We start from the raw sequence: 17,167 nt of genomic DNA, 5'->3' as shown, positions 1-17,167 counted from the left end.
CCTTAAGAGAAAGGCGCCGACAATAGTATTACTCCAGGAGACGCATCTGGTGGGTACAGCCTGTAAGGCCCTTAACCGCTGGGGGTTTAAAATGGTCACTCACGCAGAATTCTCCTCAGGTTCACGTGGGGTGGGTATCCTGGTTTCCAAAAATGCACCCCTACTTATTAAGCGCACATGGGCTGATGACCAGGGACGCTTTGCTGCGATCAGTTGCCAATGGGAGGGACGGCCATATAACGCACTGACGGTATACATCCCCCCGGCATTGCATCAAGGGGCCTTCCAAGACCTGGGTAACTTACTGCTTAGACTCCCGGAAGGGGAATTAATTATTGGAGGCGATTTCAATGCGGTGCTGGACGCTGCCATGGATCGGCAGCCTCCTCGAGAGGCTACCAGAGCTGACCACATGTTCCGAGAATTCTTGGACGCATTGGGATTGTTAGATGTATGGAGACTCAAACATCCCCGGGACCGACATTACACATTTCTTTCGGGAGTACATTCTAGTCTTTCCCGGTTAGACTACTTACTGACACTAGCAGTACCCCCGGAAAAGATTGCATCCATTGAACACTTACCGCGGGGTATATCTGACCACTCCCGGTGCTACTCACCTACACAGTACACCCCGACAGACGTCAACGGATTTATCCGATATATCCTGGATTTCTTAAGAATTGTGCCATTTCCAAAGCGCTAAAAACGGCTACCGCGAATTACTTCGAGGACAATGTGTGCTCGGTCGACTCACCGTCGATACTGTGGGAGGCGTACAAGACAGTGATCAGGGGGCAAGCTATCTCCACTATCACGAGGCATAAAGTAGCACAGAGGGCAACCATTGAATCGCTCGAAACGGCGGTCCAGACCGCGGAGTTGGCGCACGCCTCTGACCCCACGGAGGACACGGCACACACACTGACGTTAGCATCTCAGGAATTTAGAGCGTATGCAGAGGACATGACAAAGTCGAGATTGACTGATACGTTACATAGGGTCTATGAATTAGGAGATAAAACAGGGAAAATGCTGGCATGGATTGAGAGGAAAGAAAGAGCGAGTAGATGGATAGCCGCCCTAACACTATCTGATGGCACACACACTACATCTCCCGCTGAAATAGTAGAGGAACTCGCTTCTTACTATGAATCAGTATACACAGCACGTTCAGGAATATCAGAAGACGAGTGCACACGCTTCCTGCATGATATTCCCCTCTCCACACTCTCACAGGAAGACGCACAGTCACTAGAAGATGATCTAACGGGGGAGGAGCTGGGGCTGGCCCTGGCGGCCCTGAACACCGGAAAGGCAATGGGGCCTAACGGCCTGCCAATCGAACTATATAAGACGATGTCGTCAACCCTTACCCACCATATGCTCCCCATGTATGCAGACTGCTTGGAGCGGGGCTCCCTCTCGCCGGATCAGAGGTTGCCCACTATTTTCACTATACACAAGCCTGGTAAACCACCTCACCTGCCATCCTCATATCGGCCGATCTCGCTGATGAACGCAGATGCTAAAGTGCTGGCGAAACTCCTGGCTCAGCGTCTGCAACCTCACCTCACAACACTTGTCCACCCCGACCAGTCCGGCTTTATGCCAGGGCGAAACACCTCCCTTAATTTGCGGCGTCTTAATGGAATACTACACCGTATTCCCTCACTCAGGGAGGATGCTGCGATTCTCTCATTAGACGCGACCATGGCATTCGATCTTGTGGATTGGCCGTTCCTCTTTGCGGTGCTCAGGAAAATGGGCTTTGGCCCTAAATTCTGTGGCTGGGTTCGGCTCCTCTACACAGCACCCCTAGCGCAGATCATTGCGAATGGACACACGTCACGAGTGATCACTTTGGGTCGTGGCACCCGACAGGGTTGCCCCCTGTCCCCGCTATTGTTCGCCCTCATTCTAGAGCCGCTGGCGGTGAAAATCCGTATGGATCCACAGATCCGGGGCATCTCGTGGGGAGAGGGCTGGGAAGACCGCATCTCCCTTTATGCTGATGACGTGCTGCTGTATTTAATGTCTCCGACCCCGTCCCTAGCGACACTAATGACCATACTTACGACCTATGGAGAGGTCTCGGGATATACAATTAACTGGGCAAAGTCTCTCTTGTATGTCCTACGAGGTTCACCGCCCATACTACCCCATGGCTGCATCTTACAAACGGTAACCAGAGGGTTTAAATATCTTGGCATTTACGTCACTCCGCAGGTCACAGTCTTCATGGAGGAAAACCTACTGAAACCTCTACAGAGGCTAAAGTCGGATGTGAAGCACTGGCGCTCCCTTCCGTTGACTTTACTAGGCAGGGCAGCCCTCTTTAAAATGCTCTCGCTTCCTAGACTCCTCTATGTCTTGCAAAACACCCCATTTCCGGTCCCTCTCACTTACCTCAAATCGGTCGATGCAGAGATCACCGCACTCTTATGGGACGGTAAACCGGCCCGCATTGCACAGGCTAAATTGGCACGTAGTTGGTACGATGGGGGCATTGCCTTACCGAACATCAAAATATATTACTGGGCAGCACAGCTTATGGTGGTGAATCAGTGGATACATGCCTCGCAACAAGATCCGGCCTACGCTCTGGACAGAACCGTCCTGCCCCCAGGCAACCTTATGAAGGCGCTATACTCTGACAAACGCCGGCACACACTCACGGGCCCGACGGCTCACACAATCAAGATCTGGCACACTGCACAGAGAGCTCTGGGGTGGGAGGGGGTTCTTACACTTGCCACACCACTCTGGGATACCCGCAAACTTGGCACGCTGTCGAATTCGAAAGGTTTCAGGCAGTGGGATCTAATTGGCATCTCGACAATTGGAGACCTATGGATAAGAGGGGAGATTATTTCATTCCCGGCCCTACAAGAGAAGTATGGGATGGGAGTAAATGAACGCTTTCGTTATGCACAAATCAAACATGCCTTGCAGGGAGCCATCCCATCTCGTGCAATACTTCCTGCATCCTCCCCCCTGGAGGATAGACTCCTCACTGACCACCTGGATAAGAAGGCGATCTCCCTTACGTATCGAAAGCTCGTCAATAATCTCCCTGACCCCACGGTGGTCCTGCGCAGTCGGTGGGAGGTGGATCTGGGGGACATAGCGGATGAGGACTGGTTACATGCATTGGCATCACCCAGAGAGACCACCATACCTTCGCGACTGAAACTGGTACAATTAAAAATACTACATAGAGTGTATTATTCACGTACTCTACTACACAAGCTAGGGCGCACCTTGAAACCTACTTGCCTCAGAGGCTGTGGATCCCCGGGGACCTTCTTTCATACCCTATGGGATTGCCCCAACATACAATCATATTGGGAGGAGGTTTTGTTTGAGATATCGGAGGCGACGGGGGTGGTGCTGCAGAATGAACCTAAATGTTGTCTACTGAATATCTGGTCACCAACTGATATGAACAAGGGACTTCAAATCTGGGCGACACTGGGTATGGCCATTGCAAAGCGTAACATTGCTAGGCGATGGGGATCTGGTGTTAAACCCTCATGTACTCGGTGGTGTAACGATATGGATTCTGCAATGGTGGCGGAAAAGGCAGTGTATGTGCATAGAGGGTGCCCTAAGAAATGGTCGAGAATATGGAAAAATTGGAACGAATATCGAGGGAACTTATGTGACCCCCCAGAGGAACTGCTAGAACCTGATGATGACCTGTAGAGGGGATGATACTATGACTTTGCTCTATCATGGCCTTCAATGTGTTGTGGGACTCGGAGGGGAATTCTCTGGGACTCCGTATGCTGAGCAGTGGTCAAGGGAAATGCGATTTAGCGTGTGTGGCTTATACTTCGCCTAGGGAGGGTTCGTGGTTGGAATTCTGAGGTATGTCGTGCTGGATGGGAGGAGACACTGAGAGTGCTAATCAAGGCGGGTGGTATGGCTTGTGATAGGAAATGTTCCATAGTATGATAAGTATACTTGGGACCCATTTGCCAATGCTTGTGATGTATAACCCTGTAGGATGTTGACTTTGAATGCTTTAATCCTACTTTTGATGGAGACAAGTTATGGTTGTTTAAAATACAAAACAAGACGGACTAGTTCAGTGAATATTCCTATCCGAATGTATCCAGGTGATGTACTCATAATCAGCAACTTGGCGAGGATGGTCGTAAATACTGTGGTACTATTGTGATACTTGCATATGATGAATAGCGGCCAGCCTCAGGGTTGTGTGCAAGACGCTGTGTACAACTGGAATATTTAATAAACGTCTTAAAAAAAAAAAAAAGAAAAAAAAAAACAGTCCCCTGAATTGTGAATCTGAATCTACAGCCGAAAATGAAATGAAGGCTGACTTTCCTGACCCTAACAATGTATATTTCGCCGTTTTTGCCGTGCTGATATCCTGAATCCAATCCTGGTCCACTCGACGGCAGATGGTGTGTGAAACGGCGCTGATCTCGGCGGTGCTTCTCCGGACCCCTGACCTGCCCGGCAGCCGCAGATATTTGCCTCCTAGCTCCCGGCCCTGGACCCCGCTTCCGTGGGCTCCTCCTTCCGTGCCTCTGGGACCTGTTGCCGGCCGGCGCGCTCCGTCGGTGCCGGCTGCTGCGAAACCTGCGTGGCCCCTGCGAGGCGCTGCCCGAGCCTGATCACCTGGGATGACACGATGCAGACGGGGAGAGGGCAGTGACTACGGAGCTGTGGACCCCCATCTTAGCGGAGCCTTTGTCTGAGGCGGCAGGTACGGGGAGAGGACTGTCATTTTGGGTCGCACATAGTTTGCTGACCCCGTGCCTCGCTACCCGTGATTGCAGAGGGGCGTCTAACCTGCACGGATTGTTTTTGGGGCACGGAGTATGGTACTTAGCCAGCGGCTACCAGGGGGTGCGCTGGTGCTCCCCTAACACCGGTGCCCGTCGCGAAACTTGGTCGCAATGGCGCAGTGTGCCGCCATGCCTTGTGAGGAGCTGCGCCCGTCCACGCCAGAGACTAGTGCTGCCCTGCCTACAGGGGATCCTGAGACTCGAGAGATCCCCCGGGGACACAAGACCCAGGGACTACAGCCTGAGATTTCCCTTGGCACTGTCCTGTCAGCCCTACGTGACCTCCGTTCAGAAGTGCGCCATTGCTGCCGGGAACTGGCGGACAAGCTGGATTGCATAGCGTCTGTGTTGGGTTGGTGTTGGGTTGGGGCACTAATGCCTCGGATTTGCAAAGCTGCCGCCTACTACTGCCTGCAACATATGGGTCGCCAGCGCTCTCTCCTGCCTGCTGCACACCTGAGCTCGATGTTAACTTCGCTGACGCCCAAGATCACCAGCCTGATGACTCCCCTCGGGACACTTTGTTTCCCCTCCAAGTGATGTGTGCAACATTGTGGCCGGACTCTCTAACGTGTGTGCCTCGAGAACTGTCTGTAACATCGCGGCTGCCTTCTCCTTCAGCGCTGTGCCTCTTGCCTATTCTGACTACAACATCGTGTACTCCTGGTGTTATTATGGAACGTTATGCAGTACTCGACGGACTCCCTGCTGTCTCATTGCGGCCATTTTGTACTCCCTTGTTGCTGTCCTCTTTCCTCTCGCCACTTTGCTCCTTTGTTCTGTAGTGGGTGGGCCTCTCCTGGGGAACGCGTTTGGGGGTGTATCCACGTTCGGGTCAGGGCTAGGCTGTTTTTCCTGTTTTTGGCTGCTGGGCTGGTGGACCGGGGTTTGGGGGTGTATTTTGTGTCCAGATTGCTTGACCGCTGTTGATTGATGCTTCGCTCCTGTGTTGCCTTAATACTTGTCGTTTATCCTGAACTTGGGGTGGAAGATGTATTAATGACTGGCGGGGACCGGGTTGCCTGGAATTGATCCTCCTCCTGTCTTCTTTTTTGTCTTTGAGAGTGGAAGATTAGGGCGTCCTTCTCTCCCTCTCTATATCACATGGAACGTTTTTCTTTTTCTTTTCCTTCTCTTTCTTTCATCTTGCTATATTTCGGGTTTATTGGGCGACAGACACACTGCGGGGGGGGGCAGGCCGTAGCCTCCGCATGCGTGTAGGGTGGGGGGTTAGTAGTTAGAACTTAGTCATTATTTCTATGGTGCCTTCTTTTATTCCTATTTTTTATTTTCACTTTTGGTCTGGGTCCATGCCTAGTTTACTAGGGGTTAGGTGGCGGCAGGGACCGGGTGGCGCGGGAGGGGGGTCTTTTACTTGACTCTGAGGATAGCTGCCTTACTGCCCGGGGGGAACTCACTGATTGGTGTTGATATCCTGCATATATGTTCGAAACTATGGTTCTGCTCCTCCCGCATGGATCCTTCTTTGTTTCTTTTATAAGACTTGAAACAGTACGATTTGTTGCAATGCTTGCTAAAAAAACCTTTTAAAATTAACCTTCATTGATTCTGGGACATGGTACTGGGGTAATCAAAGTGTAAATTACTGGTTGCTTAAAATGTGGAGTAATACTATGTCACGTAACGCTGCATTGGTGCTTAACTGTTTCCGTGGCCGGCCGGTGGGTTGTAGGCCCGTATCTGTTCTGATTTGATGCACAATAAAGGTTTTCAAAAATTTAAAAAAAAAAAAAAAAAAAACAATGTATATTTCACTGGCATAATCTCAGCAATGAGCTCATTGAACATATCATGGGTTATGCGACCTGATGGATTAGTCACTATTTCACTGAAATGTAACCAAGACTAGTGGGTCACAATACGAAAGCTAGTGTTTGACACTTTAGTTATCTTTCAAACTTGATTGCTCTCATTAACAAGCATTGTTTATGCATTGGTTTCCCCCATGTAATGAATAAAGAGCTGTTCTCATCATTCATGATCCGGAGAAGCAAATAGCTCCCTGACAGATAACACTGGAGTTGGGAGGATGTGGTGCAGTAGCCAGAGCTGCTGACTCGAGAGCTGGGGATCCCGGTTCGAGGCTCGGCGGCTGCGCGCAACATCCCGTTGATTTGATAACAATCACTTAATCTCTCCGGGAGATACATTGTTATATAAATGTGCTGTAAGAGTAAAAGGCAAAACTTTATGAAAATTTAGTTTCACCAAATGTTAACCGAAGTTCACAGTATTTCGGCGGCGGGAAACTGATAAGAGAAGCAGACAAGGAATAAGCATTGGTAAAGACCGGAAAATCTGCTACAGCCAATAGAAATGAAGGAAACGAAATGAAGTGGCACGCACAGGAACCTATGAGAAGCCAGAAAAAAAGAGGAGGTGGGATGTGAGTCCCTTTTAAGTTCATATTAAAAACAATAGATTTCTCAAGCACAGCTCAAGCACTGTACAGGCAAAACCTAAAAAGTGGGCCATTAGCTGAACCGTATCACCACAAACGTTTTGCTGTCCTCGCATATCGACATAGAAGAAAAGTGTGGGAAAAATGTGCGGTCTTGCATGCGTGCAAATATATACCAGATTTGGATTGGTCCATACGATACAGTTTACACCATATTGAATGTTAGCACAGGGAATATCCAGATGTGAAGGGTTCTGCACTTTGGGGTGCAATCTTGCACAAAGGCATAGTGGAATTACTGTTTATGAATGGGCATTATGTATCCAATCATTTTATATGGCCTGATGAGTCCGCTCAGGAATGGAAGAGAAGCAAACCCTAATAATGGCCATGACTCAAAAACCCATAGTGTCTGCTCTGATGGGTGAACTGTGGAGCAACAGAGGAGCAACCATTATATGAGCAGTCTTAGTATATGTCTGAGGAGCCCACTCAGGTGTGGCAGGGAACAGTCCATAGGGTTGGGCGTTCTACCACCAGCCATATTAAATGCTCTGATGGGTCCTTAGAGAAGCAATACACGGGAATGGGTAGTATACAAACTGCCATTCTACATGAATAAAAGGACTCACCCAAGGATGCCAGAAGAGCCACACACTAGACAGGGCACTACACAAACAACCATGCTGTATAGTCAGGGGAGTCCGTCCAGGCGTGGCAGAGGAGGAACTCATGGAAATATGTAGTAAACAAGACTTAGTATATTCTTACTGGCATCACATAAAAAGTAGAAGGATGCAAAGCCCATAGAAACTGGTATTGTACAACCTGAGATGCTATATGAACTGAAAAGTGCTTCCTACATCCACCTCCCCACCAGGTACAGCAGGCTGCAAACAAAAGGAATGGGAATTCTACAATTACCTGTAATATATCTTCTATGAAGAGTCCACCTTCAAGTGAAAAAGCAGCCACAGAAATCGATTAACCACGTATATATGGGTCTCTAGACACCACCCAGCAATGGTGATAACTCAGTCATCTGCATGGATGAGATTAAGGAACCAAAAGAGAGGGTGTTAATCAGGGATTCTCTTGAAGCAATACATTTAGGTTAGAGATCATGAGAGGGAATAGTAGGGGTAATGTTAAAGCAAGGCTGGAGGAAGGTAGAAAAAGGCCAGAGGTTCTAGCCCTATGCCTTTATGGACTTTCAGGCCCAAACTGACAAGAATCCATAGACATTTCTCCACACTTCACTTAGATGCCCAGGCTGGATGCTCTGGTATAAGAGTTTAAGTTGAATTAGAGGATGACTCACAGTGACTAGCAGTGAGAGTGACTGGTAGTGGAGGGCCTACTCACCAGAAATTGGGAAAAGTGTTGATCCAGTGTGGTCGCTGCAGTTTTGGTGATGCTCTAGGACAGGGGTCTCCAAACCGGTCCTGGAGGGCCGGATCAATGCCAGATTTTTAAAATTACTACATGTATCTCAATGGGGATATCCCAAAAATCTGGCATGGATCCGGCCCTCCAGGATCGGTTTGGAGAACCCTGCTCTAGGAGTTGGTCAGGCAAGGAACGCAATTGACTGGGGAGAATAATATAAACGTGTACCTACAAGTATACAAATCCAAAGCAGCACCCAGATAGATAGGAAATTAGAAAGCACAAAGCCATGAAGGTGGCCACCCAGGACATAGCTACAAAATGCATTAATGCACACTGGAAAATTACTATACTGAACACATGCAGTTTTTTATTAATCTGTTAAGTCTGCGCTGAAGCAGTTGCCATGATGTGTAATTAGCCCTCACAGTGTCTCTGGTTGCAGTGCTTCGGTGGCTTTTTAAACTTCTCTCTCTTGCTCAGAGCGCATGGGGAAAATGTTGTACTTGGCCGAGAGGATGATTGGGAGTGAGGGAGAGCTGTCAGACCACATGACATTGAGGACCAATGCGGTCGCTGCAGTCAGTTTGACTTTGGTATGGATTGGATACTGCTACTCACACTGCACTTGGAAGTAGATACATGTGGTCACCAAGGATGTTCTTCGAACCAAAGGTGTCATCGCTGATCTCGGAGTTTAATGAGCGCATTGGGCTAAAAGCTTGGAGTTGAGACAGATGGAATAATAGGCTTCTAAGACCTAACATGCCTTCTTGAAGTAGACACTCGGCTGCCTCCCAGCCTGATTATTCTGAAATAATAGGTAACTGGTTTGTTTTCATTGAGCTGGAACTGCAATTTTACCCTGCAATTGTGTCCCCAAAAGAGTGCCTAATTTCTTTGTTTTATTGGACACTGACAGAAATTCGCAGAACAAGCCAGGTAGCTATATTTTTACAGTTTGTCTCCCTTTTAGGCCAGCCTGTGCCTAGCACTGAATATAAGCCATCTTGCTTTTATCGAAAAACGATTTAAATGAAAGCATTGCTATAGAGTTTCGAAGCTTTCTTTTTCCCCTGATATGTGGGTTACATTATAAAGTTATGCATCAAAACGAATGTGTACAATTGCATTTGTTGACTTTTTCTACCACAAATAGATGTACTAAACGTCCTGGATGCGTATCTCAAAATTTTCAATATGCACATATTTTCATATACAAACAGTACTTTGGCCTACAAAACTGCCAACTTTTTAATACCATTAACTTGAAATATTTATATTTCATTAGAAACCAAAACAAAATGGGGTTATAATTTTTTACCTAGTTGTTCGTCTGCAACAAGGAAGGTACTTTCACTGTGATAATTGGTAGAGATGTGATCAACTGAACAACTTCAGAGCCATTTTGGGTCTAGTGGCTGATTGTGAACAAATCTCATTATGTCTCTCAGTCTCAAAGTGGGGTATTTGTACTATATTTTACAATTTCATAAGTAGGATTAATTTAGTAAAAGACATTGTGTTTTTCTGATGCTATCTTATTACATATTGTGAACTCCCCCGATTCACATCCTTGTTTATTACATCCTGTTTTGAATGCCTCCGCCCTCCCTCTTCAATAAAGAAATAAATAAATAATAAAATTATATTTGGGACTGTCGCATCAACAGTGTTGTCCTTTGTACAGCATTGTGTGTTTCAGGTGTTCCTGCTGCAATGCAAATGTTCTCTGTGAAGCCATTCTCTGGCCCTAGGAGTCGATTTTTGTGCTACATCAAATAGCCAAGCTACAATTTATTTAGATTCCTGGTCTTATAAGATAATGGTTTCATGGTCAAAGATCATTGATCAAATTAACACATTATTTATGTCGAAGATTATAAAGTGGCTGACAAAGCTGGCTGCATAAAATACACGTGATAACACTAATTTACAAATATATTTATGCCTAGATGGTTGAGCCTTTCTTAATTGCAATCTGTTTTTGTTGGCCTAGAGGCAGGTGCCACTACGTAGACGCAGATGCGTTGTTCTTATGAATATGCAATTTGAAAAGTATTCTTTAAGGAGCTAATTATCATCTTCTTATAATTTAGATGGAGAAAAAGCTGACATTTCAATGAATGTTTATGAAGATATCAATATTATAACAGGTGCACTTAAACTGTACTTCAGGGATTTGCCAATTCCCCTCATTACGTATGACGCCTACCCCAAATTCATAGAATCTGCAAGTAAGTATGAACCATATGCATGTGTGCATATCATTGTGTGTTTGAATTGTATGCCAATGCCTTTGTCTTGCAGAAGCTTGTTTTTCCATACACAAAATATTACTAAGCACCTTTCTTAAAGATTTCTGGTTTCGTGCATTAATTTGCATTTGGCCTTTGTGACCTATTTTGATACTAGTCTTTTTGAGCGATGACAGAGAGCATTAGTTGAGATTTCTATTGACGTTTGTAAGCTTGTTGTAAACTTTTTGCTCGATCACAACCTCGTGAAGTCGGAAGCACTGCGAAAAACAAATGAAAAACAATTGAATTGAGATATGCTTTCATGGGAACAGTTGTGCTGGGTTTGTTCAAGGACTGATTTTATTGAGTGTTATCTGCGGGGTTATTGTATTGTTAGTTGAAAGCAGAGGAGAACGTCTTCTGAGTCAAGCATATGGTGCATACCTCTTGTGAACATGCAGCCTGCCTCTGCAACCGGAATATGTTCTAAATAGGGCGGATTATTGCTGCGGTGGAGCCAAGGATTTTTTTTGGGGGGGGAGGGTGAGATGTGGGGGGAGGAGGCAGTTGGCCACTGCCTCCCTCTACCAGTCATTCCGATCTATTTTTGTGTGTTGTGTGTGTGTGTGTGTGGTTTAATAAATATGTTAAGTGACACAGCTAAGGCTCCGATGCTTCTTGCTTCAATGCTCAGATGTACCCACACTGTACTGATATGCAGCGTGGGCTGCGCCAACTAAAGAAAGCGGGCCTTGTCCTAGCGTTCTGTCATTTGTGTCTGAGCCCACAACAGGTTCTGTCAAACTACATGAGCCTAGAAGCCTCAGTAGAGGCTGCAATATCCGAAAAGACCCAGGCGAAGACTGTGAGCTGAGCGGTGAGCTGAGGCAGTGACTGGACCGGGAAGTAGAAACGCAAGTGATTGCTTTCCATGGGATGGCCCTGGCACCGAGACCTGCCCAGCTGCATCGTGCCTACCGCGGAACGTGTCCAGTCAGTGGCCCCACAAGACAAATTAAGGAATAGTAATGGTCCACTTACTGGCTGCCTAGTGCCTGGGCATGCTTCGTAACTCGCACCGTGCCAAGACCAGGCTGTTTGCGCTCTTTTGTAGCTGTTCCAGCCAGCAGGAAGCCCCAGGGGGTTATAGAGCCCCGACAGAGGGCACCATTCTGTATTTTAACAGAAGGCCCTTGTTTTATTATCCGGTTTAGGCTGTTCGCTTTTCATTACAAAGGGAAGAATAATTAAAAGCTATTTTCTGCTTACTCCCTAAAAAGAGATTACGATTGATAAAGTTGTATGTGTGCTCAGTAGGTCACTGGCCAGTCCTGTGAGATAGCTCAGTGGATCGATATATTACGATTGCATTTCCAACTTACTTAGAGATGTACAGAGCACAAAACTTGTTACGAACCAGTAAAACACTGTACAAAAGCACTAAACCAATAAAGCTTAATAATACGGATGGAGGCTGCTCAGGAAGCAGAGGTATAGCCCTTGAATGAGGCATAGGACAAGGTGGTATAGGCACAGAGAGAGGTGAGCTGAAGAAGCACAGGTGAGGTGCTTCTTGCACCTGCGCATGCATGAGGTTATGGTACGGAGGGTTGGCATGAAAAGTAAGAGGTATAAACTAGGCCTGATCTCTTTGGGGAGCATGAGTAACCTGCAGATCTTTAATGGAAAGATGTAGTTGTCTGAGGGAAGAATATGGAGAATGAGGAATTACTTAGACACCTCCCAGGCCAAAGAATCCATTCTGAATGCAAATAATTGTTCCTTTGATGAATGCTACTCCGACTCAATCCCAGTTACCACCTTAGGGGATGCGATGAAAGCCACTCGCGTAATTATGATAGGCATAATTTCCAATAAAAGCCAAAATATTGACTTCTAAACTTAACTGTCTAGCACGGCGGATCAAAAACACTAGAACCGGCATTATAAACTGGTTAATCAAAAGCCAAATCCATTATCAAACATAATAAAGCTGGTAGAGCGCTGACCAGTTACCTCAAATATAAGAACAGTAAGTCTGCTATTACAGCCATTAGGCACAAATAGGGTAAAGTTGACCTTGACACGCACAAATACACTGCTTCTTTATGACTTATGTTTGCACATGTTCTCATTGTTTACTTACTTGTTTGTAACCTAAGACCAAGTACTCCTGTTGTATTAAGTATGCTGTCATACAATGACTGGACCCATAGAGGTAACATATACCCTGTTTTTGTGTCTTGAATCTGTATGCTTATGATATGCTTATGTGATGCTATATTGAAAATCAATAAAAACTGGTTTGAAAAAAAGAGAGAAAGAGAAGGGATATAGAGAGAGGGAAGTATTTTAGGCTTTGATGAATGATATACTTAAAATGAGATACTATTGGACAAATTGAAAAGAAAAATGTATTTGGCAATTAAAAACCGTGAGATCACCCAAAAAGTCAACCTTGACAGGAAAAATATCTAAGAACCTTCCAGTACTTTTCAAGTGACCTTTCCAACTCCAAAAAACTAGCGATATTGAGGAGTGCCAATACTATCTGGTGAGTATGAATCTGTGCGCACCTAGTAAGGAGGAAATTATTGAATTAAACAAATGGATTCTGAGCACAGAAATGTCCTCAGCCATCCATTCTCTCAAAAATGGTGAAGGTTCGAGGCCCTGACGGCTTTCCTGCATTATTTTACAGTACCTGCCAAGAAATACTACTCCTACGCCTAATAAAATCTTTTCGCCCACTTTTCGAATTCTGGAGAGATAAAGGGCACAGCTTCAGAAGCTACTTTAATAGTTATACATAAAGAAGGGAAAAATCATTTGGAAACTAAACATTATAGGCCAATATCACTTCTGAATGTAGATTGTAAAATGTGTGCTAACATTTTGGCAATTTGTTTAGAAAAACAAAAAAACGTTTTATTAACGGATGTCTTGCATTGGACAACATTAGACTATCATGTTATAGAGAAGGCTAGTTACTTACTACTGCACCAATGGCCCTGGCCTAGACTCAAGTAAGTCCTTTGATAAGGTCACGTGTACCATCTTGCTTAAGGTGAAAATTTGCAGTTGGCTCAGAATTTGAACAGATGGTATAGCCTTATACTCTCATCCATCAGCACACATTAAAATTAATGGGAACAATTTACAAAACTTTAATTTAGCGCAAGGAAAAAGGTATGGATGTACTTTATCCCTTCCCTTTATCTCTTGATATTGAGCCCTTACTTTATAATATATGTTTCACTGATTGGATCAAAGGTATCCATTTTGACTCAAGACCTCAAAAACTAACAGCATATGCAGACGACATCCTAATTTTTATGGGGTAAGCACTATCCCAGAAATACTAAAACAAATATGCAGCAGTCTCTGGTTACTCTCTCAACCACAACAAAACAGAAATTTTCCCAAGAAATAACTGAAGTTACCCAATAATTATTAGTGCACCTGGACTCAAACTGCAATTTAAGTGGGGTGTTTTATATGTTTTTGTTTATTTTGTTTTATTTCATATGCATGTCCTTACATTATTCTTTGTTATCCAATTGGGAAAAGAATGTCGAAGTCATGATGTTGTATGTTGATGCTACGGAAGCCTCTGGGTTACGGAGCTCCGTTATTTCCGCCTTTGACCAATAAAACATGTTTTTAAAAAAATAAACTGCAATTTAAGCAGCTAAAATACTTGGGAATAGAATTCAAGCATAACCATGCAGATACAAAGTCCACACTGAAAAATGCCAAACTACAAAAATCTTTTAGAATCATGGTCACCTAAATTTATTTTGTGGTGGGGCAGAACCGAATGCGTTAAAACAGTGATATTCACCCATAATAACTTTATCTCTAGTATGTTCCCTTTTCCCTCTCCGCAAATGTCTACAAGACAATAGATCAATTAATTTCAGGCTACCGCTGCAAAAAATAAGAAAGCTAAAATTGCACTCAAACGGCCAAAATGCAGATAAATCCAGAAGAGGTTTACATTTGCCCAAACTACTATAATTACCAAAATGCATTTTTGCTGAGGCAAGCAAGTTGGTTGTTCCCTCCTCATTTATCTACAGTACTGTCATGGTTGGAAATAGAAATAAGTATAATAACACTATTATCTTTCATCAACTTACTCACATTCCCTTTTTTGCTAAATATCTTATTTGGCACAATCAAAGCTATCGAGGTCCTGGACCATACATTTCAAAATAAAATTGGTGACTTAAATATTACATCCCTTTGGCTAAACGGGAATATTCAACTGGACGGGAAAAATAGTATGGGAAAAACTGGACAGAAAAAGGCATAAGAATCTTCAAAGACCTACACCAAGATGATAATTCCACAATGTGTTATAAAGTGCTGCAGCCAGTGTAAGATATGGCGAATATCGATTTCTGTCATTTTTCTACAAACTTGCTACTTGACACAGACTTATCCCTTTTAGACTTACTACTAACATCATGGTGGGCATGGGTTTGTTTTATAAGGAGTTCTGATAACACTTTGATAAACAATACCCACATTAATTGAACTTCTAGACGATTATGAAACAGCCTAGACCTTTATATTCAAAAAGGTCAACCCTCCTTGGTAGGCTACCAGTATACATTGTCATTGGATAACTAGATCGACTAATGCCTCTGTTCTCCTCCCTTCTAAACTTTGGATTGAAATACCTTGTCTTCGCAATCTCACTTTTTTTCTTTCTTTGTTTTCTGATGTAGTTTTTCGTCTTTAGTTTTATATATTTCCTTTCCTGTTGATGTACCAGGCATTAGACAATTGCAGTCTAGCAATATTAGATAACTCATACAATGGCACCCTTCTCTTCCTTCACCTGACAAAACAAAAAGTGTGTTAAAGGAATACCTTCACTTGCTAGTTCCTCCCTCATAAATGATTGCTCCTTCAGATGTATTGTTAACTTGTTTCATGTCCTACCGCCTAGTATTACCATAAGCAGTTTGTCTCTTGTTCTATAGCACGGGCATTCCACATGTCAGTTTGTGTAATATGGGATACTTATATTGTGTTGATTACTGAGTGTTATTTAGCTAAATGTTGCTAATAATGTAATAACTCCTGTTTCAGAGACCATGGATCCTGACGAACAATTAGAAACTTTACACGAAGCACTGAAGTTACTACCGCCAGCACACTGTGAATCTCTACGATACCTAATGGCCCATCTAAAAAGGCAAGTTTTATTTAACTTTTAAAGGTACTATACTATCTTTTTTTTTTTTTTTTACAAGATAGTGGTTACCACCACAAATATTTGTTGTGGTTTACGAGCATTTGATCACTGCATTTCTTATGTTGTTAGCTACTGTGGTGCCATTTTTTAGTTCTATTTTTTTCTATTGAAATCATAGCTTCAGAAATAGTACTACATCAACAACTGGCAGTGGGAAAAGTTTTCAGAATTTATTTAAAAATCTGTATTTGAGTGCTTATCTCACATGTAGATGTTATCAGAAAATGTTTTATTGTTCAGTCTAACAATCTTAATAAGACTTCAAATACAAAATTGGAAAGAAAGAGGGGTGAAGCATGGACATACCCTCCACTTCAAAACATAACAACCAAAATATGCAGGTATCCACTTCAAAACGGTTTTGTGTGTTTCAGGATTATCATACAGGAATCTCAAGAGATTTTGAAAAGTCTCCTTGCATACAACATTTTTTGCCATGTTTCATCATCAGCGATTTTTCACACCATGGTAGGTAAATACCATACATACCCGTACTCTAACTTTGCCTGGAGTTCTTAGATAAATATTTCTTGTATAGTCGCAGGGATCCAATACAAATTAAAAATATCTTGGGATATACCCCAAACTTATACTTTAATCGTGGGTATCCCAGATATGATTAAAACCTTAACATAGTTGGTATAGGGTGAGATGCAGTGTCCCACCCACAGGTGTGAAATATCACCAGTGAGGAAGTATGCCACAAAAAGTTGTGGTTGAGAAGCATTTTCAAAATCTCTTGAGATTCCTGTAGGATAATCCTGAAACACAAGACTAACAATCTATCAAACAGCATTGTGACATGCTTTGTAACTACTAAGTAAGTACATCTGGTTCATATTCTCATAAATACTGAGTTTTTGGAATTAGTAGATAGCAACACCACTGACAGAAGACAACGTTGAGTACATTATTGGTCTAGATTGAAACGTTTTTAGGTTTTGACTAGCCAATGCGTACGAAGTACGCATGTGCTAGAAAAAACCTAATGAGAATAGTATTTGGGGCTTGGAATCCGCCCGTCTTC

General features: G+C 44.0%; 1 protein-coding gene across 1 annotated transcript in view; it reads left to right on the top strand.

Annotated features, from left to right (window-relative positions):
* CHN1 (chimerin 1) overlaps positions 1–17,167 on the top strand; it is a 394,531-nt gene that overhangs the window by 367,455 nt on the left and 9,909 nt on the right. The window contains exons 11-12 of the mRNA XM_086956171.1: positions 10,731–10,868; positions 15,975–16,080. Coding sequence (XP_086812297.1) covers positions 10,731–10,868; positions 15,975–16,080 — 244 coding nt within the window. The remainder of the gene's footprint in view (positions 1–10,730; positions 10,869–15,974; positions 16,081–17,167) is intronic.

The sequence above is a fragment of the Lissotriton vulgaris genome, chromosome 2_1 (genome assembly GCF_964263255.1).
Source record: "Lissotriton vulgaris chromosome 2_1, aLisVul1.2, whole genome shotgun sequence".
NCBI lineage: Eukaryota > Metazoa > Chordata > Amphibia > Caudata > Salamandridae > Lissotriton > Lissotriton vulgaris.
The sequence above is the reverse complement of the archived record's forward strand: the minus strand, read 5'-3'. Positions and strand labels throughout refer to the sequence as shown.